Here is a 22,831-nt window from a genome sequence, read left to right on the forward strand (position 1 = left end):
TCCCAACCTACTTGGGGTCACTACAAGTGGAATAGTCCTGTTGTTGTTGTGTGCCATTGAGTTGGCTCTGACTCATAGTGACCCAACATGACAGAGGAGAACTGCACGTAGAGTTTCCTAGGCTGTAATCGCTATGAGAGAAGATAGCCAGGTCTTTTTCTTGCGGAGCCACTGGTGGCTTTGAGCTGTTGACCTTTTGATTAACAGCTAAGTGCTTAACTGTTCCACCACCAGGGATCCTTGGAATGGTCCTAGGATTCTGAAAACTGCTACCACCCTGCAGAGACCTCCTACTTAGATCCCAAAGTGAGAGACAGAGGCTACGAGAGGAATCTCAAATTCAGCCTCAGAACCAATGGCCCAGGGTTGATTAGCGGCCACTACATGTCAGCATGAGACAGGCAACACGAAGACGCAAAGCAGAAAGCCTTGGTCTCTGACCTTCAAGGCTGTTAGGGTTTGGATTCCTAGACGCTCAAATGGGAGAATATGTAAACACCCGAGGAGGTGGAAAGTGATTTATCTCCTAAACAGAGTGATGATTTCCTAAGTCATGCAAAGCCTGTCCAACCTCTGTCAGCCTACTCAAAGGACTGAAAAACAGTCAGCAGGCTTGTCTACCCCCATAATACGTGCTGCTCAGCAATAAGCTTCCCTTATCTTAAATTTTATCAAATAATTATATGCCCCCCAGTTAGGAGGGCATTATGCTGAGTGAAATAAGTCAATCACAAAAGGACAAATATTGTATGAGACCACTACTGTAAAAACTCATGAAAAGATTTACACACAAAAGGAAAAAACCGTTGATGGTTATGAGGGAAGGGAGGGGTGGGGATGGAAAAACGAAATAGACAATAGATAAGTGGTAACTTTGTTGAAGGGTAAGACAGTACACAGTACTGGGGAAGCCAGCACAACTTGTCCAAGGCAAGGTCATGAAAGCTCCACAGACGCATCTAGACTCCCTGAGGGACCAAATTACTGGGCTGAGGGCTGTGGGGACCGTGGTCTTGGGGAGCATCTAGCTCAATTGGTATAACATAGTTTATAAAGAAAGTGTTCTACATTCTGCTTTCTTTGGTCAGTAATGTCTGGGGTCTTAAAATCTTGTGAGTGGGCCATCTAAGTTACTCCACTGGTCTCACCCTGAATGGAGCAAGGAAGAACGAAGAAAACCAAAGACACAAGGGAAAGATTAGTCCAAAGGACTAACGGACCAGAACTACGACATCCTCCACCAGACTGAGCCCAACCCAACTAGCTGGTGCCAGGCTATCACCACCGACTGCTCTGACAAGGATAACAATAGAGGGTCCCAGACAGAGCTGGAGAAAAATGTAGAACAAAATTCTGACTCACACACACAAAAAAAGACTAATCGTCTGACACAGACTGGAGAAGCCCCGAGAGTATGGCCCCTGTACACTCTTTTTTTCTTTTTTTTTATTGTCCTTTAAATGAAAGTTTACGGTTCACGTCAGTTTGTCATACAAAAACTTGTACACACATTGTTCTGTGACCCTAGCTGCTCTCCCTATAATGAGACAGCACATTCCTTCTCTCCACCCGCATTTTCCATGTCCATTCAACCAGCTCCTGTCCCCCTCTGCCTTCTCTCCCCGCCTTCTGACTGGAGCTGCCCACATAGTCTCATGTGTCTACTTAAGCTAAGAAGCACACTCCTCAACAGTACCGCTTTAAGTCTTGTAGTCCAGTCTAATCTTTGTCTGAAGAGTTGGCTCCAGGAGTGGTTTTAGTTCTGGGCTAACACAGAGTTCCGAGGCTGTGTCCCGTGGGGTCCCTCCAGTCTCCATCAGAGCATTAAGTCTGGTCTTTTTATTAGAATTTGAGTTCTGCACCCCGCTTTTCTCCTGCTCCATCAGGGACTCTCTGTTGTGTTCCCTGTCAGGGCAGTCATTGGTGGTAGCCGAGCACCATCTAGTTCCTTCAGTCTTAGGCTGATGGAATCTCTGGTTTATGTGTTCCTTTCTGTCTCTTGCGGAGCTCATGTTTTCTTTGGTGTTCTTCATTCTCCTTTGCTCCAGGTGGGTTGGGACCAATTGATGCATCTTAGATGGCCACTCGTTAGCTTTTAAGACCCCAGATGCCACTCACCAAAGTGGGATGCAGAACATTTTCTTAATAAACTTTGTTATGCCAATTGACCTAGAGGTCCCCTGAAACCATGGTCCCCAGACCCCCCGCCCCTGCTGCTTTGTCCCTCGAAGTATTTGGTTGTATTCAGGAAACTTCTTACTTTTAGTTTAGTCCAGTGGTGCTGACTTCTCCTGTATTGTGTGTTGTCCTTCCCTTCACCTAAAATAATTCTTGTCTACTATCCAGTTAGTGAATACCCCCTCCCTCCTTCCCCCACCTCAAAACCATCTAAGAATGTTTCCTTCTGTGTTTAAGCCTTTTCTTGAGTGCTTATAATAATAGTCTCACATAATATTTGTCCTTTCACAACTAATTTCACTCAGCGTAATGCCTTCTACATTCACCCATGTTATGAGACGTTTCACAAATTCCTTGTTGCTTTTTATCATTGTGTAGTATTCCATTGTGTGACTATACCTTGATTTGTTTATCCACTCATCTGTTGATGGGTACCTAGATTGTTTCCTTCTTCCTGCTATTGTAAACAGCGCTGTAATAAACATGGATGTGCATATCACTATTTGTGTGATGGCTCTTATTTCTCTAGGATATATTTCAAGGAGTGGGATTACTGGATTGTATGATACTTCTATTTCTAGCAATTGAGAACACCATAGCTTGAGACAGGTGCACCTTAGTCTTCAAGGTGACATCTTTGCTTTTCAACACTTTAAAGAGATCTTTCACAGCAGATTTGCCCAACACAATGCGTTTTTTTGATTTCTTGACTGCTACTTCCGTGGGTGTTGATTATAGGCCCAAGCAAAATGAAATCCTTGACAACTTCAATCTTTTCTCTATTTACCATGATGTTGATTATTGGTCTACTTATGAGGATTTTTTGTTTTCTTTACGTTTAGGTGTAATCCATACTGAAGGCTGTGGTCTTTGATCTTCATTAGTAAGTGTTTCAAGTTCTCTCAACTTTGAGCAAGCAAGGTTGTGTCATCTGCATAACACAGGTTGTTAATGAGTCTTCTTCCAATTCTGATGCCCTGTTCTTCTTCATACAATCCAGCTATTCAGATTATCTGCTCAGCATACGGACTGAACAGGTATGGCGAAAGGATACAACCCTGATGCACACCTTTCCTGATTTTAAACCACGCAGTGTCCCCTTATTCTGTCCAAACGACTGCCTCTTGATCTGTGTACAGATTCCTCATAAGCACAGTTAAGTGTTCTTGAATTCTCATTCTTCACAATGTTATCCATAATATGTTATGATCCACACAGTCGAAAGTCTTCACGTAGTCAATAAAACACATTTAAACATCCTTCTGGTATTCTCTGCTTTCAGCCAGGGTCCATCTGATATCAGCAATGATATCCCTGGTTCTACATCCTCTTTTGAATCCAGCCTGAATTCCTGGCAGTTCCCTATCAATACACTGCTGCAGCCACTTTTGAATGATCTTCAGCAAAATTTTACTTGTGTGTGATATTAATGATATTGCTCGATAATTTCCACATTCCGTGGGATCACCTTTCTTGGGAATAGGCATAAATATGGATCTCTTCCAGTCACTTGGCCAGGTAGCTGTCTTCCAAACCTCCTGGCATAGACAAATGAGTGCTTCCAGCACTGCATCCATTTGTTAAAACATCTTAGTTGGTATTCCATCAATTCCTGGAGCCTTGTTTTTGCCAATGCCTTCAGTGCAGCTTGAACTTCTTCCTTCAATACCATCAGCTCCTGATCAGATGCTACCTCTTGAAATGTTTGAACATCTGTCAATTCTTTTTGGTATGACTCTGTGTGTTCTTTCCATCTTCTTTTGATGCTTCCTTCATTGTTTAATATTTTCCGCATGGAATCCTTCACTATTGCAACTCAAGCCTTGAATTTTTTCTTCAGTTCTTTCAGCTTGAGAAATGCCGAGCATATTTTTCCTTTTTGGTTTTCTATCTCCAGCTCTTTGCACATTTCAGTATAATACTTTGTCTTCTCCAGCTGCCCTTTGAAATCTTCTGTTCAGTTCTTTTACTTCATCATTTCTTCCTTTTGCTTTAGCTACTCAATGTTCAGGAGCAAGTTTCAGAGTTTCTTCTGACATCCATTTTGGACTTTTCTTTCATTCTTGTCTTTTTAATGACCTTTTGCTTTCTTCATGGATGACGTCCTTGATGTGATTCCACAACTCATCTGGTTTTTGATCAACAGTGTTCAACACATCAACTCTATTCTCGAGATTGTCTCTAAATTCAGGTGGGATATACTCAAAGTTGTACTTTGGCTCTTGTCAACTTATTCTAATCTTCTTCAGTTTCAACTTGAACTCGCATAGGAGTAATTGATGGTCTGTTCTGCAGTCAGCCGTTGACCTTGTTCTGACTGATGATATTGAGCTTTTCCACTGTCTCTTTCCACAGATGTAGTCAATTTGATTCCTGTGTATTCCATCTGGTGAAGTCCACATGTATAGTCGCTGTTTATGTTGGTGAAAAAAGGTATTTGCAATGAAGAAGTTATTAGTTTTACAAAATTCTATCATTTGATCTTCAGCATTGTTTCTATCACCAAGACCATATTTTCCAACTACAGATCCTTCTTCTTTGTTTCCAACTTTCTCATTCCAATCACCAGTAATTATCAATGCATCCTGATTGCATGTTCTATCAATTTCAGACTGCAGAAACTCGCAAAAATCTTCAATTTCTTCATCTCTGGCCTTAGGGGTTGGCGCACAAATTTGAATAATAGTCATATTAACTGGTCTTCCTTGAAGGCGTACAGATATTATCCTATCACAGACAGCGTTGTACTTCAGGATAGATCTTGAAATGTTCTTTCTGACAATGAAGGCAATGCCATTCCTCTTCAAATTGTCACTCCTGACATAGTAGACCATACAATTGCCCGATTCACAATGACCAATACCAGTCCATTTCAGCTCAGGAATGTCTAGGAGATAGATGTTCATGTGTTTCATTTCATTTTTGATGACTTCCAGTTTTCCTAGATTTATACTTCGTACATTCCAGGTTTACGATTATTATTGGATATTTGCAGGTGTTTCTTCTCATTTTGAGTCATGCCACATCGGCAAATGAAGGTCCCAAAAGCTTGACTCCATCCACGTCATTAAGGTTGACTCTACTTTGAGGAGGCAGCTCTTCTCCAGTTGTCTTCTGAGTGCCTTCCAACCTGGGGGGCTCATCTTCTGGCACTATATCAGACAATGTTGTGCTGCTATTCATAAGGATTTCACTGGCTAATTTTTTTCAGAAGTAGATTTCCGGGTCCTTCTTTGCAGTCTGTTTTAATCTGGGAGCTCAGCTGAAACCTGTCCGCTATGGGCGACCCTGTTGGTATCTGAATACTGGTGGCATAGCTTCCAGCATCACAGCAACATGCAAGCCCCCGTGGTACGACAAACTGACAGAACTGTTGGGGCAGGTTATGCAGGAGAATGTCTTTATGCTTAAGATATATACATACAGAAAGAAAGAGAGGCAGACAGACAGACAGACTGGCTTGGTGAACCTGGCAGAATACAGATCTATAAAATTGTAAGCAAAATAAAATTGTTGTTTTAAGCCACAGTTTTGGGATGACCAGGTCATCTTCTAAACTGAGACATCTAAAAGCTTTATAGTTTTTGCCTTTCATATTTATGCCTTTATTCCACCTAGAAGTATTTTCATGTAAGTTGTGAGGTAGAGGTCCGATTTCATTTTTTCCATTATGGATAAATAACTATACCAACCACTTATCAAAATTCAACCCTTTCCTCCATGGCCCACCCTGCCACCTCTATATCCATACATGTGTGTGATTCTTGGCTCTTTGTACTGACTTATTGATCTGTTTTTCTCCCCAAGCCACTACTATACAGTCTTCATTAAACGTCTTATCAAAGTGCTGATATGGTATATTGATAGAGCAAGTTGTTCCACCTTGTTCTTCTTCAAGAGTATTTTAGATATCCTTGGCTCTGAAATTCTTTTATATTTGAGAATCAGTTTAGCATGTTCACTTAACTTCTCTGCAGCCCAGTTTTTCACCCACTGTGAGAACTGGAAAAGATGATGAATATGGGCATGATTTATAGACCCCATGGAGAGCAATAGCATTTTAGTTTATTGTATTTATACTACTAAACCTAAGAAAAAAATATTGGTTGCAATATCTTGCACTTCTGTCACACCTGAAAAATATCTCCTTAATTCATCAGTGTTCTTTTTTTTTTTTTTCTTTAATGTGTTGCCTCCTATTACCTCAGGGCAAGTGGGAGTGTTACACAGATCCATGTTAGAAATCTTTCCAAATTGACCTTACTAAAATTGTAAATTTTTTAAAAAAATCTTTTAGACTTTAACAGTCATATTTCAGCTTGAAAACATTTTTGAAAATTGGAAATAATTCTGTCCTACTGTGACTCTGTGGTCAGAATTGAATTTGACCTTCTGGAAAATTTGAATAAGGACTTAAAATGTAAAATGTCTGCTTTTCCCCTCTTTAACAAATTGGCGCTTGTGAGAGCCAAACAGAAGACATAGGACTCTTCAGCATGAACCATTTTCACACTGTACTTTTAAAAGCATTTTTGTCCTGTGTGAATTTAACTCTAAATTGAGAAAAGAAATACTAATATTTTGATAGATTTTATTTAATTTTTACATACTAATTTTACAAAACTTAAAAAATATAAAAAAGACACAAATTATCCAGTTACTCATGATCTAAAGATAAATGCTGTGAAAATTTGAGAGGACGTTCATCTACTTTCTAGTCTTTAGTTTATGCATACACAGTGTTTTATATCCTGGATGTGACAGACACTGTGGGTTGGCTGGTCAACAGTCACTCCTCTTTCTTCTTTGATAGAAGAAGCCCAATTATATTTAGTTTAGGGGCAATAAGAGCTTGGAAGAGGAGCGGCCACGGCCCAGTCCCAGAGATGAATTTTGATGAGTCTAAGGCAAACAAAGAATTCTGCCCCCTTGACTGGCAAATAGTGTGAGGCCAGATGTACCCAACTGACATATCTGGCCTTACACTAAAATGGCATTTTGTTGTGTTCCTAGTTGTTGTTGTTAGTTGTCTTTTAGTTGGCTCCAACTCACGGCAACCCCGCGTACAACAGAAGGAAACGCTGCCCCGATCCTCATGATTGCTGGCATGCCTGAGTCCATTGTTGCCTTCAGACCTAGGGGGCTCATCTTTCTGCACTATATTAGACAGTGTCCTGGGTGATCCATAGAGTTTTCATGGGTTAATTTTCACAAGTAGATCAGGAGACCTTTCTTCCTAGTCTTAGTCTTAAAGCTCTGCTGAAATCTGCACACCATAGATGTCCCTGCTTGTATTTGAAATACCAGTGGCATCACTTCCAGCATCATAAAAAACCAAAAAACCAAACCCAGTGCCATCGAGTCAATTCCGACTCATAGCAACCCTATAGGACAGAGTAGAACTGCCCCATAGAGTTTCCAAGGAGCACCTCGTGGATTCGAACTGCCTACCCTTTGGTTAGCAGCCATAGCACTTAACCACTACGCCACCAGAGTTTCCTCCAGCATCATAGCAACATGCAAACCGCCACAGTACCAAAAACTGACAGAGGGGTGGTGGTGTGTTCCTAGAACTCTTCTTAAATATTATTTAAGCAGGGCATCCCAACAAGTTATGATTGCATGCTTTATTTAGTTGGTCCCATATTGGTAAATAATGATGATGATGATAAACATTACCTTTTAATTATTGATATTAGCAGAAATTCCAGTAATAGTATTAGTAATAATTATAACAGATGGCTGGTGGCTGTGGTGCTTCCTTGTTCTCCCGGCCCATCCTGGGCTTCTGCACAGTCTGAGGTCATCGTGTGCCTCGGGTGATGCCTGAAGATGGATGGAAGTAATCACCAGGTGGTCAGTCCATAAAAGTGGAAGGGAAATTTTACTTCTCCATAGCAGTTCTTCTGCAAGATGCCTGGGTGCAGATACTGAGCACACTGGGCCTCAGTGGGCCTCCTGTTGGGGGACAAGTCTCTCAACAAAATGCCAGAGCTGGAAGAGACCCGACAAGTCATCCCTTCAGTGGGTGCCAGGCTGTTACATAGAATCCACACTGTGGGGCCACCGTTCAAATGATGCAAGCAGATCGGGGCCATGCTGTGGTAGGCATTTGCCACAGAGCCAAGGCTGACCAGCTGAGCTCCACAGAGAGTAGGGACAGAAAGGTGCTTTTGTCAGGAGCTGTCTCTTGAGATCCTGGAACCTGTTCCAGGAATATTCTGTCATTGGCTTGACAGGATACTGTGCCTTTTGTAGCAAAGTGTCCTCTACAGCTACATAAGCCAAACTTCTTCCACACCCACAGGAACAAACAACATTTATATTGCGGCCTGGCACCCACCCTATCAAAACAAAAATTTCTGGTTTAATACCTTTAGCGTGGGTGATGAACAAGTAACCAATAGGTCACAGTCCACGAATGGGTCACAACCACAATTGTAGCCCATTTAGCTCAATGTTGGAGTGACATTGTTGCCAAGGATTGTCAGAGCAAACAAGGCCAAAGCCAGAAGGATTTGGCCGGTAAAGATGCAATGAACCACATATACCATATGATCTCACTTATATGAAATAAGCAAATATATAGAAACCAAAGACTATTAGTGGTTACCAGGGTGGGAGCAAGGGAGAGCTTGTTCGTAGGGGCCATTACGTTAATAGTGGCAGAAAATTTGGAAAAAGATGGCAAGAATGAGTGTATGACTTGGCGAAAACAATTGAAAATAATCACTGGATTGTACATGCAGAAATTATTGAGATGGTATATGTTTTGTTACGTATATTTTCACTACAATAAAATAGATGCAATTAACCACTTTTAGATTCAAACTTAGTGAATAGAAAATACTTTGCCCACACAGTAAAAAGCACAACACATGGTTGAGGAGCCAGTGGGGCAAAGCTACCATCTGTGAGATTATGACTAAATGCCTCCAAGTCAGAATCCTGCCCAGGAAGGACGTGGCAGTGAAGAGCCTTGGTTTGCCTCACGTGCGCCCTGCCATGCGTCATACTGTGATGGGGTCCAGTGCTGAGAACCTCTCCTCCTGGGAAACGGTGCTTGGTTGCAAAGGGGGCCTCCCCCTCAACCATCACACACAGCAAATTCTAGTTTATGCTAACCCATTCCTAGACAGCCTGCTTCTGGGTCAAGATTTTGTACGTCCATTGAAAACCAGCCGTGAACACAAGCGTTTGTTATTTTTTAAAAAACAAAGACATAGAACCAGGTGCCTGTATCATGAATTATGTGTATCCCCTTGCTGAGAATTCAGTTCTGTACTTCTGTGCAATGGTTTTATAGTCAGTGGCATCACTAAGAGGGTGTGGGGAAAACAGACCACGTCCCCTGACACTGTCAGAAGGGGTGACACCAAAACTGGCCCCAGGGTCCACAGTGGAAGGCTGTTCAGGGAGGGGCCGCCGGTGGAGGGGCCCAAGGCAGTGGCGTCACTAGGGTTGGCATCACCCCATGTGAAAACTCTTCACCACCATCCACTCTGTCACCCACCAGTCAGGGTGCAACTGCACCCACCACTGAGCGGAGAGGAGGGTCTCCGCCTTGGCCAATGGAAGAGGGGAGGAGCTGCGGGGAGCTTCTGGAGGCAGGGCCGGGAGGGGCTGGCTTCAAGGCTGGTTGGGGCCAGGCCATTCTGCCCACAGGAGGTGTTTGCCTGCCAGCCCAACCCATGGGGAGGGAGGGGTGACACCAAGAGTTACTGCAATGAGTGGTACCAACCCTAGTGATGTCACTGCTGCAGCTCAACTCTGAAGGTGTAGGGCAGGAAGCCTCTTACCAAGTCAGAATACCAGAGGTCAGGAACTGCCTCTGGACAGCCTCTCTGATGATAGGGAAGGGAGTAGAAGGTGGACTCACAAGCACCTCCTCACAAGCCTCCCACCCTCCGTTCCAAGAAGATCACAAGGCTAAGATTGGCTGCAAGTCAAGACTGGCTGCTTGACCTATGTGGGTACAGTGTGCAAGGTCTCCAGGGCACCTCACTGGAGCTGTACTTCTTAACAAAAACATTGCCATTTGAACCATTTTTACATGTACCATTTAGTGGCATTAGTCACACAATCTTGTGCAACCATCACAACTATTCATTTCCAAACTTTTTTTATCACCCGAAATTATACCCTTTAAACACTAACTTCCCATTTCTCCTCTTCCCCCAGCCCCTTGTAGCCATAATCCACTTTCTGTCTCTGCATTTGTCTATTCCAGATATTTCATATGCATTGGATCATGCAATATTTGTCCTTTTGTGACAGCTTATTTCACTCAACAAATGTTTTCAAGGTTTATCCATGTCGTAGCATGTATTAGAACTTCATTCTTTTTGTGGCAGAATAATACTCCACTGGGTATATGTACCACATTTTGTTTATCCATTCATCTGTTGATGGACACTTGGATTGTTTCCGCATTTTGGCTATTGTGAATTATATTGCAATGAGCACTGGTATACAAGTTAAAAAAAAAAGTAAAATAGTTAATATTTATTTTGTTCTTTCTCTGCCAAGTCAGACACTTAGCTAAGTGCATTACTCATGTTATCTCATTTAATCTTCAGAACAATGGGACTGTTCTATTATTATCCCCATTTTACAGTTGAAAAAGCCAAGACACCAGACAGGCTATGTAACACAGCTAGATGGTGAGAGAGACACTACAAAGATTGTGCTTTGTATCATGGACAGATGACAGATAGATAGATAGATAGATAGGTAGGTAGGTAGGTAGGTAGGTAGGTAGGTAGGTAGATAGATAGATAGATAGATAGATAGATAGATAGATAGATAGATAGATAGATAGATAGATAGATAGATAGATAGATAGATAGATAGATAGATAGATAGATAGATAGATAGATAGATAGATAGATAGATAGATAGATAGATAGATAGATAGATAGATAGATAGATAGATAGATAGATAGATAGATAGATAGATAGATAGACAGACAGATAGACAGATAGGTAGGTAGGTAGATACACACAAATACATAACATTATGAAATATTGAGAGACTTATTGTTATTTTGGCGTAAATTCTCTCTTTTCCATTTAGGAAGCATCCTTTTATTCCAACTTTCTAAAAGTATTTTGTTAAGAAATGGTACTTGTTTATTGAATGCTTTTCAACACATGTTAAGATAAGCTTAATTTTTTGTTTGAGCTGTTAATAAAATGTATAAATAACTTTTTTCACAATATTAAATTAACTTTGCATTCCTGGGGTAGACCTTCTGTAGTCAAAGTAATTTTTGGTATACTGTTAAATTCTAAACAATGGCAGTTTGTTAGGAATTTCACATCTACATTAATGAAGCCAAATTGAGCATTTTGGGTTTTATGTGGATATATGTGTGTGTGCGCACACATGCATGTGCACACTGTCTTTGCTGGGTTTTGGAATCAGGATTATGCTAGGGTTAGGAAGCATTTCATTGTTTTCTCTGTCCAAGAATAGCTTATGTACCATACAGATTACCTCTTCCTTAAAAACTTTCAAAAATTCACACATAACTCCATCTAGACCCAGAACCATTTCATAGCATAATTGTATTGTGACTTTCTTGGTTCTTGATCTTTCATATTTCATGTTTATTCTGGAGTCAATATTAGTAATATGTATTTTTCCAGAAAGTTTACTCATTTGTGGGAGATTTTTTAAATACATTAATATGCATTTAAGTTGTGAATAGCTTATAGTATTGAAAATAGCCTATATGAGTGGTTCTAATCCCTTTCTCTTTTGCCTCTTCCTATTTTCTCCTTTTTCTTCACAAGTTGTATAGAAGTTTGCCCATTATTTGTATATTTTTTGTAGAACCAGTTGTTAAGGCTGTTTATTTCACATTTATTCTGCTTTACATGTATGTTTATTTCTGCTTATATCTTTTTTTATTATTTCATTCTTTTATTTGGAAACTTTAAACCCAACAACACTTCAGGAACATTTTTCCAAATAAATAAATATACCTTATTATTATAACTTTTAATGGTCATTCATTTCATGAGCATAATGTATATAAGTTGCACAAACTCACAAACTCCCCCAAGCTCAACGCTGAGTAAACTAAGGAGCAAACATAAAACAACCAGTGAGAAGCCATTAGGGGCAGAAAATGAGTGTAACAAGTGTTGTGCAGAGTTCAGAACCTGGCCTTCCAGAGTACTTTGCCAACAACTAGCCACTCATTAGTGGTTCAGTCTCAGGCTTCAGCCATGATCTCTATTAACCAGAAGTGAATAAAAGAAAGTAGAGCTCGTTTTTTCCTGCTTCTACATTAAGGAGGAAGTGATGTTTAATTTTCACAACAGTGTTGAACTAGTATAAACCAAAATAACTAAACCTGTTGTCATCAAGTCGATCCCAAATCATAGAGACCCTATAGACAGAGTAGAACTGCACCATAGGGTTTCCAAGGAGCGGCTAGTAGATTTGAACTGCCAACATTTTGGTTGGCAGCTGTACCATGCCGTAGCTCTTAACCACTGTGTCACCAGGGCTAAGGAAAGTAGGCTAAAGGAAGAGAATGGAGCCTCAGTTTTCTCACCTGAAGAGATGGGAGCACTGAGCCCTGCCTGGAGGATTACCGTGATGATTTACAGAGAACAGCCTAGAAAGTTCTCGCAGTTTCCCTCCACCTGCTCCACCTTCTTCATGAAGCCCTGCATTTCCCCCTCGATTACATGTAATCTCTCTCTGAATTCTGAACTCCAAATGATGAATTAGACATAGCCCCCATCCCACAGGAGCTTTCAGTCCAGCAAAGGAGCCAACAAAGGAACACATGATGAGGAGTGCTCGGGGCCTGAAGACAAAAATGCCTTAGAAGCTCTTACACTGAAAATGTAAAGGGATAAAAGGAGAGAGTCCACGTCAGGAAACCAGGGACGACGGAGATGTGCCTTGAGAAGCAAGCACACCAACAAAACATTTATTTTTAAATAATAAATAAGTGACAAAGGAAATATAGGAAAGGAAACATTCATAAAATCCAAATCACTAAAGTGCTTTCAAAAAGAAACACAAAAAGACCAAGAAGCCTGGTCAGTGTTTTATAGGTGTTCAACAGCTATTTAAACACGGTCCCATGTTTTTCAAAAGGGGGGCAGTATGGCTTTCTTTGCTTATGAGTTTCCATATGCATAACCTGTCAAATGACACTCAGAAGAATACAAAATTATTGCATAGCAAGAAAATTGAAATGCCCAAAACCAAGTTCAAGGTGAAAAGCATAAAAGATACTATAATTCATTCATGGCTACGTGGAGTTTTTACTATGTATACCGAACCCGAACTGAACCCAGCACCACTGAGTCGATTCCAACTCATAGCGACCCTATAAGACAGAGTAGAACTGCCCCACAGAGTTTCCAAGGAGCGCCTGGTGGATTCGAAATGCTGACCCTTTGGTTAGCAGCCGTAGCACTTAACCACTATTCCACCAGGGTTTCCTCACTATGTGTAGACACTTAATTTTTCTAGAGATTAAATAGTTTTATATTTCCAAATTCAGAATGAGGACATCAAATCTAACCTATTAGTCTACACTGTGTACTGAACTGACTCTTAGGATGCCCACCAGTAAAAATGCTTTTTGAACTTTAAGTCCTCCCTCCACGAGTGCTACAAAAGAGAATCAAAATTTTACACCAAATTAACTGATTGGAGTGCCTTTAAGAAATAGCTTCCATTCTAGAAAGAGATAGGATTTTCCCTCAATCGCTCATTTGTCCTTCACAAGCAAGTGGCATAGCAATTTTATCCCGACATGTCAAGAAGAAAATCCAGCTGGGAGCATTTGTCTTGGACAATTTTGTCTCTTGAAAGGATGCCAGAAGCAAATGTGCCTATTTCTGCCCTTTGTGGGGAACTTGTGGGCCTCACAAGGCTCCCGCCTCCCCAGGCCTGAGCCCCTCGAGGCCCGTGGAGTCCGAGCTCCCTCCTGCTCTGGCCACTCCAGGCTCTTTCTTGGTCTCTTGCCGGGTAGAGCTGGAGAGGTCCATTACCTCATCCTCGAGGTTACACTCTGGGCTCACTTTGCCCAAGCTGCTCTGGGGCCCTACCTGACTTGGGCTGGAGTCTCCTTGGGGAGGGTCAGAGCCCCAGAGTCCTGTCAACTTTTCTTCACTTCCTGGTTTACTTGTCATCTCAATGGATTTTTTATGCATCCCTTGCAAAAAGAAAATAATAAAAATAAATATCTTTAAAGCCAGCCATTGAGTAAATTTCTTTTTTATCTTTATTCTCCAAAACCCATTGTCCTTGCCAGTGCCTGTCTCCCCACCTGCCGAGACACTCATAACAAACCAGCATCTGCCAGCAGATGCTGTCAGCAAAGGCAATTTGGAAATCACAGTGACTTTGTTTATTTTAAAATTAGTTGCCAACACTCTAAACTCAGAAGAAAAATCAGACCTCCAGCCTCTCTCAAAAAGTCATCAACACTGGTTCCATGGAGCACATGCTGGAGCCAACTGGCAGCTTCATGATCACCCTTCTCCCTCCTTTGCAAGACTCCTGAGTTTGGGTAATTTCGGATGGGATAGGCTTGGTTTCCTGCCCAAAATTCTTTCTCTGGCCTCTTCAGATTTGGAGGGCAGAGTCAAAATTGTATTTATTATTGGTATGTTTCCAGTCCCCCCCCCGTGTTGTCATTAGCTGCTGTTGAGTCAGCCCCCAACACATGGCGACCCCATACACGGTGGAACAAAATGCTGCCTAGTCCTGCACCATCTCCATGACTGGTTGCAGACTGAACCACTGTGATCCATAGGATTTTCATTGGCTGATTTTTAGAAGCAGATCACCAGGCCTTTCTTCCAAGCCCATCTTAGTATGGAAGATTTGCAGAAACCTGTTCAACTACATTGCAACGCACAAGCCTCCATTGACAGATGGGTGGTGGCTGCGTATCAAGTACATTGGCCAGGAGTCAACTGGGTCTCCCCCAAGGAAGGCAAGAATTCTACCACTGAACCGCCACTGCCTCCTTAGAACATTGGTACTGTACAGCTTCCAAAAATTTATAATAGCACTCAGCGTTTTGGAAATACACGTTTCACATACTGCGAGTATATCACGCCTCTCTTAAGTCCCGAATAACTCTTCCCTAACATGAATAACCTAATGTGAACTTTTCACAGTCTACACAGCTCCAGTGAAAACATCAGGCGATTTTCCAGATACTCCACCATTGAGATTAATTAATATCAGATATAACATTTTGGGCCTGAATCTGCATGCATATTTACTCATAAAAGTACACGCAGATTTGCCTCAGTGAATGGACTGCCCCAGGTGAAGAATCACCCTCACCTGACCCCCACCTTCTCTGGCCAACCCACTCACTCGGCACCCCCTTCTCACCCAGCAGCCAGGGCATGCAGGAGCCTGCCAGGCCACCCGTGGTAGAGTTGATGATGGACTCGGGCAGTGGGAGGGAGTGCCGCACCATGGCCCCATAGAGGCCGTACTCGGCCATCACGCTGCTGCCACCCCAGCACTTCTCCCGCTTCCTCCATTTGGCCCTTCGGTTTTGAAACCAGACCTGGTGTGAGGCAGGAGGGAAAACAGAAGGATGACAGGAAGAGACTCCATGAAGGGGTGCCCTAGACATGGGGTTCTTCTGAAGATGGCCACGTACACACTCAGGTGGGACTTCTAGACCTGAGACTGGCCAGGTGAGGTTCCCACCACCCACTTAGAGCCCACAGGTCTGCGCTGTGGGGGCAATGCATGACCATTGTGGGTTTCCATAGTGTAAGAAATGAAAAATCAAATCAAAGTATCTTTACCCTGCATTATACAAGGAAGCAGACTCTGATGTTTACTCCTTGATTGGAAAGGGGTACTGGATAATGGCCCCTTCTAATCTCAGTTGTTGGAGCACACCTATTACTGTCTAATTGTAAAGGACTTAATTAAAGGGAAACAGGCTTAGGGAGACTGGGATATCCTCCTGAAATACTTGGGTGGAGGTCCCAGTGTTGTGGCCTTAGGATAAGTGACCATCAGTTTGCAAGTGGACAGGCAAGTTCTGGGTATCTGGAAGTGGCTATAAGTGAACTCACTGTGTGTGAGGAGAACAACAGGCTAGTGGTCTCTGAGGTGTCTCCAAGAAGGAGAAGGGCCCTTGTGTACCTGTACTCGGTCTTCAGGGAGCTTGGTTTTCATGGCCAGTGTTTCCCGGGCGTATACATCGGGGTAGTGGGCCTCGCTGAACGCTTTCTCCAGCTCTTCCAACTGGTGGGCAGTGAAAACTGTCCTGCAGGGAGGACCAGACATACACGTGTGCATGCAGCCACAGGGGCAGCCTGGGCTTCCCAGCCTCAGAGGAGGACTGCTCCTGCCTCCCCTGCTGCCCACACCCCAAAAGATCACCTAATTGGACATTCCACCTCTTCCTCTTTTGGCCCTGAATGATTAGGCTCTGGAAAGTCCAGAAGTTTTGCTCAAAAAAAACAATTCTTGGGCTCTTTTTTCTCCTCCATAAATTTCATCAATTCATTCTAAGAAGACGCACAAAATTGTGTCTTTAAAATGCTGCAAAAATTGTTTTGTAGCCTCCTGGGAATTACATAGTTATGTTTCCAAATTGTCAGTCTGCCCTTCCCACTGCTAACCAGGAGGCCGTTGGGCCTGCCATAACCCAGGACCCTGAAGTCTCAACATTGGCCCCATAAGCCCTCAGGGCTGTGTCCAAGGAAAATCAGTCAGAGGACAGCCTGACACTGTACCTGTGCCGCCTCTTCTTCCTCTTGCCTGCTGCGCTGGGCACCTTTAGGTCTCTCCTGTCTTCAGACAGGCTGTCCTCATCAGCTGTTAGCACAAGGAGAGAGAGAACCATAAAAGTGAGCATATTCTTTACATTTTAATATGAAGTTATGAACCGGTCTGGAAATGTGATTATGTAACAGTAAAAGGTAACATTTTTAGCATTTACTATATATTTATATATATATATATTCCTGACAGAAGCCCTGGTGGCATAGTGGTTAAGTGCTACAGCTGCTAACCAAAAGGATGGCAGTTCAAATCCACCAGGAGCTCCTTGGAAACTCTATTGGCCAGTTCTACTCTGTCCTATAGGGTCCTATATTCCTGACACTATGCTTAGCATTATCCATGCATTATCTCAATTATTCTTCATAAAAGAAAATAAAAACTTCAAAATAGCTGCTGTCATTGTCCTATTTTTACAGATGAGGAAATTGAGGCACAGAGATGTTAAGTAATTTGCCCAAGAACACACAGGTCATAAATGGTTGAAGTTGGAATTCAAACCCCAGACTGTGATGCCAAAGCCACTTCGCTACTAATTACATCTCCTGCCCCCCCCCGCCCGCCCCAGCTTCCGAACTCATCTGCTTCCCCCTGTTCCAACTTCCTCATCTCTGGCATCAGTGTTTCTCAGAGGGACAGCTGAGGTTTGTGACATCAAAATTGTCATCAGAACTGCACCTCTGTCCTGACCTGCCGCTTCAGAGTCTCTGGAGGTGGGTGCCAGGAAACTCCTTTGTGACAAGTGTGCCCAAATGATTGGCATGCACTTTAAAATTTGAGAACTACTCCGCTATGCTTTATCTTTTGACACCATTATATCAAGAGATGCAGAAGGAAAAGAAGAGTAGAAGACTATACTCAGATCCATTGCTAACACACATACTTGTCTCAAAATATTATAAAAGAATGAACAAAGGCAGAAATATTAATAGTGCATTACTTTCACTCCTACATTAATTAGTTCACCTGAAAACTATATGCTTGAAATATAATATTCTGTGTACATACTACCTAGTCTGGTAACCTTTAACCACATGTGACCATTGAACATGTGAAATACGGTTAGTCCTGAGACCTCCTGTAACTGTGGAAATACTTAGCAGATACAGAAGATTTAGCACCAAAAACTCCCCAGGTGGTGAAAGGGGTTAGGCACTTGCCTATGAGCTGGAAGGTTGACAATTCAAACCCACCCAGAGGTGCCTGGGGAGACAGACCCAGCAATCTGCCTGAGAGGCTGCAGCCTTGAAAAGCCTGTGTGGTGCTTCTTTCTACTCTGCACACACGGGGGCTCAGTGAGTCAGAACCAACTCCACACCAACTAACAACAGCACCGAAAAAGAATATAAAACGTCTCAATAATTTTGTATTGATTATATGTTAAAATATTAATATTTTAGATCCATTGAATTAAATAAAATATAGTGTTAAAGTTAATCCCTCTCGTTTCTTTTTACTTTTGAATGTGGCTATGAGAAGTGTTTGCATTAGGCATGGGACTCACAGGATATTTCCGTTGGACGGCACTGCTCTAGACCTTCCAGAAGTGTCTTCACAGCCTGGAATTTAGTTGGATTTTACCTTTGTTTTATCAGCACTCACAGAAGAAAGATCGGATCCTATGAAGGTGGTTTCTGTATTTTCAGTGAAACTACTAGAAGTGGGTCTCATTTTACCTTACATAGAGACTCAAGAAATAAATTTGAGAGCTCAAAACAGTAAGAGTCTGCCTGCTGTGGACATCCTTTCATCAACAGTGAGGCCAGTGTACCCTCCTGCTTCTCTTTTTGCCTTGGCTGCCTGGATGCTCAGCTCTCGCTCCTATTACACGGTTTCCCTCAGCCGTGTTTTCTTGTGTAATTCTCTCTTCTTTCCCAGCTCGCTAAAAACAAAAAAAAAAAAAACGAAACCCGCTGCGGTTGAGTTGATTCCTACTCATAGTGACCCTGTAGTTCTACAGAGTAGAACTGCCCCACAGGATATCCAAGGAGTGCCTGGTGGATTCGCACTGCGACCTTTTGGTTAGCAGCCAGTAGCTCTTAACCACTACGCCACCGTTCTTTATAGAATTTCATTGCTTCCTTCTCTTCCCCCACTACTAGCCTCGACTCTATTGCGGAAGTAGGTGCGCTGCAAACAAAAATCTGAGTGTAACTACAACGAAACCGGTGAGGTCGCGTCCTTTCTCACATTCGGGGAACGCAGCATAGAGGAGCTCTGCACTCAGGACACTGTTTTCAGCACGCCGGGAAGACGGACAGCTCTAGGGCCGGCAACTGGAGCTGGCCAAGGACTCGTAAACGATTCAATCATTTAGCTGACCTTTGAGCGCTCACTGGGTACCAGGTTCTGTGTTGCTGACGAAGAACCCACCCCCACGCCTTCCGGATCCACTCAGTTCCTGGAGGCCGAGGCTCGCGCCGGGGCGCTCAGGAAAGGACCTCCGGCGACGATTGCTGGGTCTCCAGGTCACCGCCCGCCCCGCCCCCGTCCCGCCTACGTAGGTCCGCAACTGCGTGGCGGTGGTGTCTGCAGCGCTTCAGGGGCGGGATCCCCGACGGGAGGCCTGATCTGAGCTCCAGCAAGGGGCAAGGAGCGCAGGGGTGAGGGCTGTGGGGATTTGCCTCTCCTGACTGGGCCTCACTAGGGAACCCGCCTTCCCTTAGGTCTGGGATGCTGGGACTGGGCGCTGTGGAGGATGTTGGGTTACCTCTGCGCGCCCGAAGCCCGGGAGAACAGGGGCAGGAATGGGACGCGCGGGCCTCATTACCGGACGCCGAGACGCCTTCGCTGCGCTTTTCGTGGTGGAGCGGAGACAGCGGGCGGCAAGTAAGCAACCGGGCGGCGGGCGGCGGACCCCCGGGCGGCAGGAACTGCCCGTCGGCTAGCAGCAGGCAAGACGCCCGAGTGGCAGCGGGCGAATGCGCACCGAAGCCGCAGAGGAGGCCCAGCCCCAGTGGGAGGGCACCACGTGCCAGGCAGGAGCTACCGAGCCCCGGGCCGGGGCAAGGCGTGTCCGCGGAGCCCTCGCAGCCAGATCCCCGCCCGGGGACAGTGGGCGGGGGCAGCTCGACCTCCAGGCCCAGCAGGTCGGTGATGGCAAAGCCACGGGGTCGCCGGCCCTGAAGGACCCCGACAGGCACCAGCGCCCTGCCCCTGGCCCGCCGGTCAGAAAGCGGGTCTCGGCCGGTCATGGCTTCTCAGCGGGTGAAGCGCGATCCCTTCTAGGTCCTCTTTGCGGAGGGGACTCAACTCAGAGGACGCTTTATACGACTGGGAGGCCCGTCACTTGCGAAAGGCCGGAAGGGCTCCAATCAACGGGGCGCGGGTACGTCACTGCTCCAGACCCCACGAGATGGGGACGCCACCAGTTTCCCTCCCCTCGATTGCCGCTCTTCCAGCTGCAGCCCCCTCAACATCCCTACTTCTCCTCCCCTCTCCAGTTGTCCGCCCTCTCCAACTCCCTCCCCCCCAATTCTTGGGGCAAAGGAAGGAGGGAGAGGACAACGACCCCGCTGTGTGCCGGTCCTTCCAAACCCAAGGGTTACAGACCCCAGCTCGGTCTTCCTTTCCCTTTCAGACTCTCTGGGTGAAAACCCGGCTCCCGGTCGCGCTGAAGCCTCCCTAACAAGACTTGAGCGCCCATTAAAACCTAGGGCTCCAATTCCCAGCTGCACCTGCACCCCTACCACAGACCTGAACCCCCCAAGCCCTCCAATTTCACCGCTGGAGCCAAAAAGGCCTTTCCAGGAATGGTCAAAGGAAAACTGGGTGAAAACTTTTATTTATTCCATGCCACTCCACGGTCTAGCCAACTCCACCCCAGCACTCTAGTGGCTGAGCTGTAAGGCGTCGAAAACGCAGTGGAGCTGGGGAAGCAGAGGCAGATAGGTAGGTGATAAGCAGGAGAGGGGACTAGGCCAAGACAAGGAGGGCAAGGTTGCCAGATCTAGTCAGTAAAAGCACTGGAAAAACCAAACCAAACGCAGTGCCATCGAGTCGATTCTGACTCATAGCGATCCTATAGGACAGAGTAGAACTGCCCCATAGAGTTTCCAGGAGCACCTCGTGGATTCGAACTGCCGACCCTTTTGGTTAGCAGCCATAGCACTTAACCACTAGGCCACCCAGTTAAATTTGAATTTCGGATGAACATTTTTTCTTTCTTCTTTTTTTTTTTTTAAGTGTGTCCCAGTATTTTATCTGGCAACACTAAATTGGGGACATGTAAATTGGAAAATAGGATCTGTTTACAGGAGCGCACCATTCCCCATGGGAGCTAATAAATTACTGTTAGATTTTATCCTAATTCGAAGAAAGAATGATTTTCATGTCAAACTCCCATATTTGGCTAAGGTTGAGCTATGTTTTAGGCTGCAGGCAGAACAAAGCGCGTCGGTGAGCCGCTCCTGCCGCTAGTTACAAGGTTGAGAGTTCAGATCGCGAGACAGCGGGTCAAAACTGAACACCTTTCTTTCATTTCTTGTCTTCTGCCTTCATCTCTGACTACCCCACGCACCCACCGGCGCATCACCTGGAGCCCGGAGCCTCCCCTTCCCAAAAGCAGAGCTCTGGAAGCACCCAGCACGGGAGGGGGCAACTCTCCCGCGGAGGCCAGGCTCGCTGCCTTCAGGTTCTCCCTGGTCTGAGCGCCGCAAAGTGGGTTTCGGGCGCGTTGCCCTTCGCTTGTGTCCTCTGCCGCTAAACATCCAGATTAAGCAAGGGGCTACCGATAAAAATAATACAAGAGGCTGCGCATTAACTCCCCTTTATTAAAGGAAGACCCAAATCTCCTCACACAAGCTGTTCTGTTCCCGGGATTAGCAAAACAATAACTTTCCTTTGGATAATTGTCCTTTGAATGGCTCCCGGTGGGGGCGGCTTGGAACGCTGGCGTCGTTCTCCTCTCTGCAGGGAATTTCTCCCCCAGATTTATCTGTGAGTTCAGGGCAAGGCAAACGGGGCTCGGCCAAGGTGCCGCTCCTCCCCGGGCGGCATTCTTCAGTCGTTTGTATATCCGAACTTGGGGCCGCAGTGAAGGGAGACACCCACGGGTTTACACATTTCCTAGCCCGTGTTCCGGGAGGGCAGTCGGGAGAGTCAGCCCTAGGGTAACCTATCCCTGGTCACCCACACCGGGAGGATATAAAATGCTCCCGGCTCTCTCCCTGTAGATGCGGAGGGCACCCCCCTCTCCTGCGCCAGAGTCTTGAGGTCTCCCTCACCTATCCTTTGTCCCAGGAGTTAGAAGACACCGAGACGGACAAACCCCAAGTAGATGGCCAGGGCTCAGAGGTACTGGAGCCCGGGAGAGGGCAGCCCAATCTACGCCATCCCACGCCGAGCGGTAGCAGCGCAGATGCTAAGAGCATCCGCCTCTCCAACCTCTTGGGGGCGGATCTTGCCAAACCCATTTTACTGATTAAAGAAATGAGGTTTATTAAACCGGCCATACAGGACACGAAGAAGCAGGAAAAGCGAAGCGGGGCAAGAGATCGGACAAGAGGAGCCAGGGTTGAGAGATGTGGGGAACCAAGAGACCGAGAACAGGGGAGGCTCTAAGGGGAGAGGGCGTCCCTAACTCCTCCTCGGGCCTCAGAGACCTGGAAGGGGCCCATGGACCTCTGGCGAGGTGCAAGCTGGGTGCCTCCTCTTTCGCAGCGTCACGGCAACTGTAAAGCAGCGCCCAAGGGCACTTTCCCTGCCCCACACCCAACCATCCACCGCGCTAATTTGAGCTCCACCTCTAGGTGCTATGGCTGCTAACCAAAAGGTTGGCACTACGAATCCACCAGGCGCCCCTTGGAAACTCTACCGGGCAGTTCTGCTCTGTGCTATGGGGTCGCTATG

General features: G+C 45.0%; 1 protein-coding gene across 2 annotated transcripts; it reads right to left on the reverse strand.

Annotated features, from left to right (window-relative positions):
• Positions 1–13,950: 13,950 nt before the first annotated feature.
• VSX1 (visual system homeobox 1) lies at positions 13,951–20,175 on the reverse strand. 2 transcript variants are annotated; one of them, XM_049869571.1, is made up of 5 exons: positions 19,752–20,175; positions 16,936–17,017; positions 16,340–16,463; positions 15,566–15,746; positions 13,951–14,369 (listed from the first exon to the last, which is right to left on the reverse strand). In XM_049869571.1, exons 1-5 carry the CDS (start codon positions 20,173–20,175, stop codon positions 14,080–14,082), a joined length of 1,101 nt encoding a protein of 366 aa, XP_049725528.1. In that variant the 3' UTR covers positions 13,951–14,079. The 2 variants fall into 2 exon arrangements, with proteins under 2 accessions (XP_049725528.1, XP_049725529.1); XM_049869572.1 differs by lacking the exon at positions 19,752–20,175 and adding an exon at positions 19,304–19,313.
• Between the last annotated feature and the right edge of the window lie 2,656 nt (positions 20,176–22,831).

The sequence above is a fragment of the Elephas maximus genome, chromosome 25 (assembly GCF_024166365.1).
Source record: "Elephas maximus indicus isolate mEleMax1 chromosome 25, mEleMax1 primary haplotype, whole genome shotgun sequence".
Classification (NCBI taxonomy): domain Eukaryota; kingdom Metazoa; phylum Chordata; class Mammalia; order Proboscidea; family Elephantidae; genus Elephas; species Elephas maximus.

Excerpts from the sequence above, each read along its gene's own strand:
- VSX1 (XM_049869571.1), bottom strand. The coding sequence starts at position 20,175 with ATGACCGGCCGAGACCCGCTTTCTGACCGGCGGGCCAGGGGCAGGGCG. Across the intron at positions 16,464-16,935 it reads AGGAAGAAGAGGCGGCACAG|GACAGTTTTCACTGCCCACC; the intron begins GTACAGTGTCAG and ends TCCTCCCTGCAG. Across the intron at positions 15,747-16,339 it reads TCCCTGAAGACCGAGTACAG|GTCTGGTTTCAAAACCGAAG; the intron begins GTACACAAGGGC and ends GCCTCACACCAG.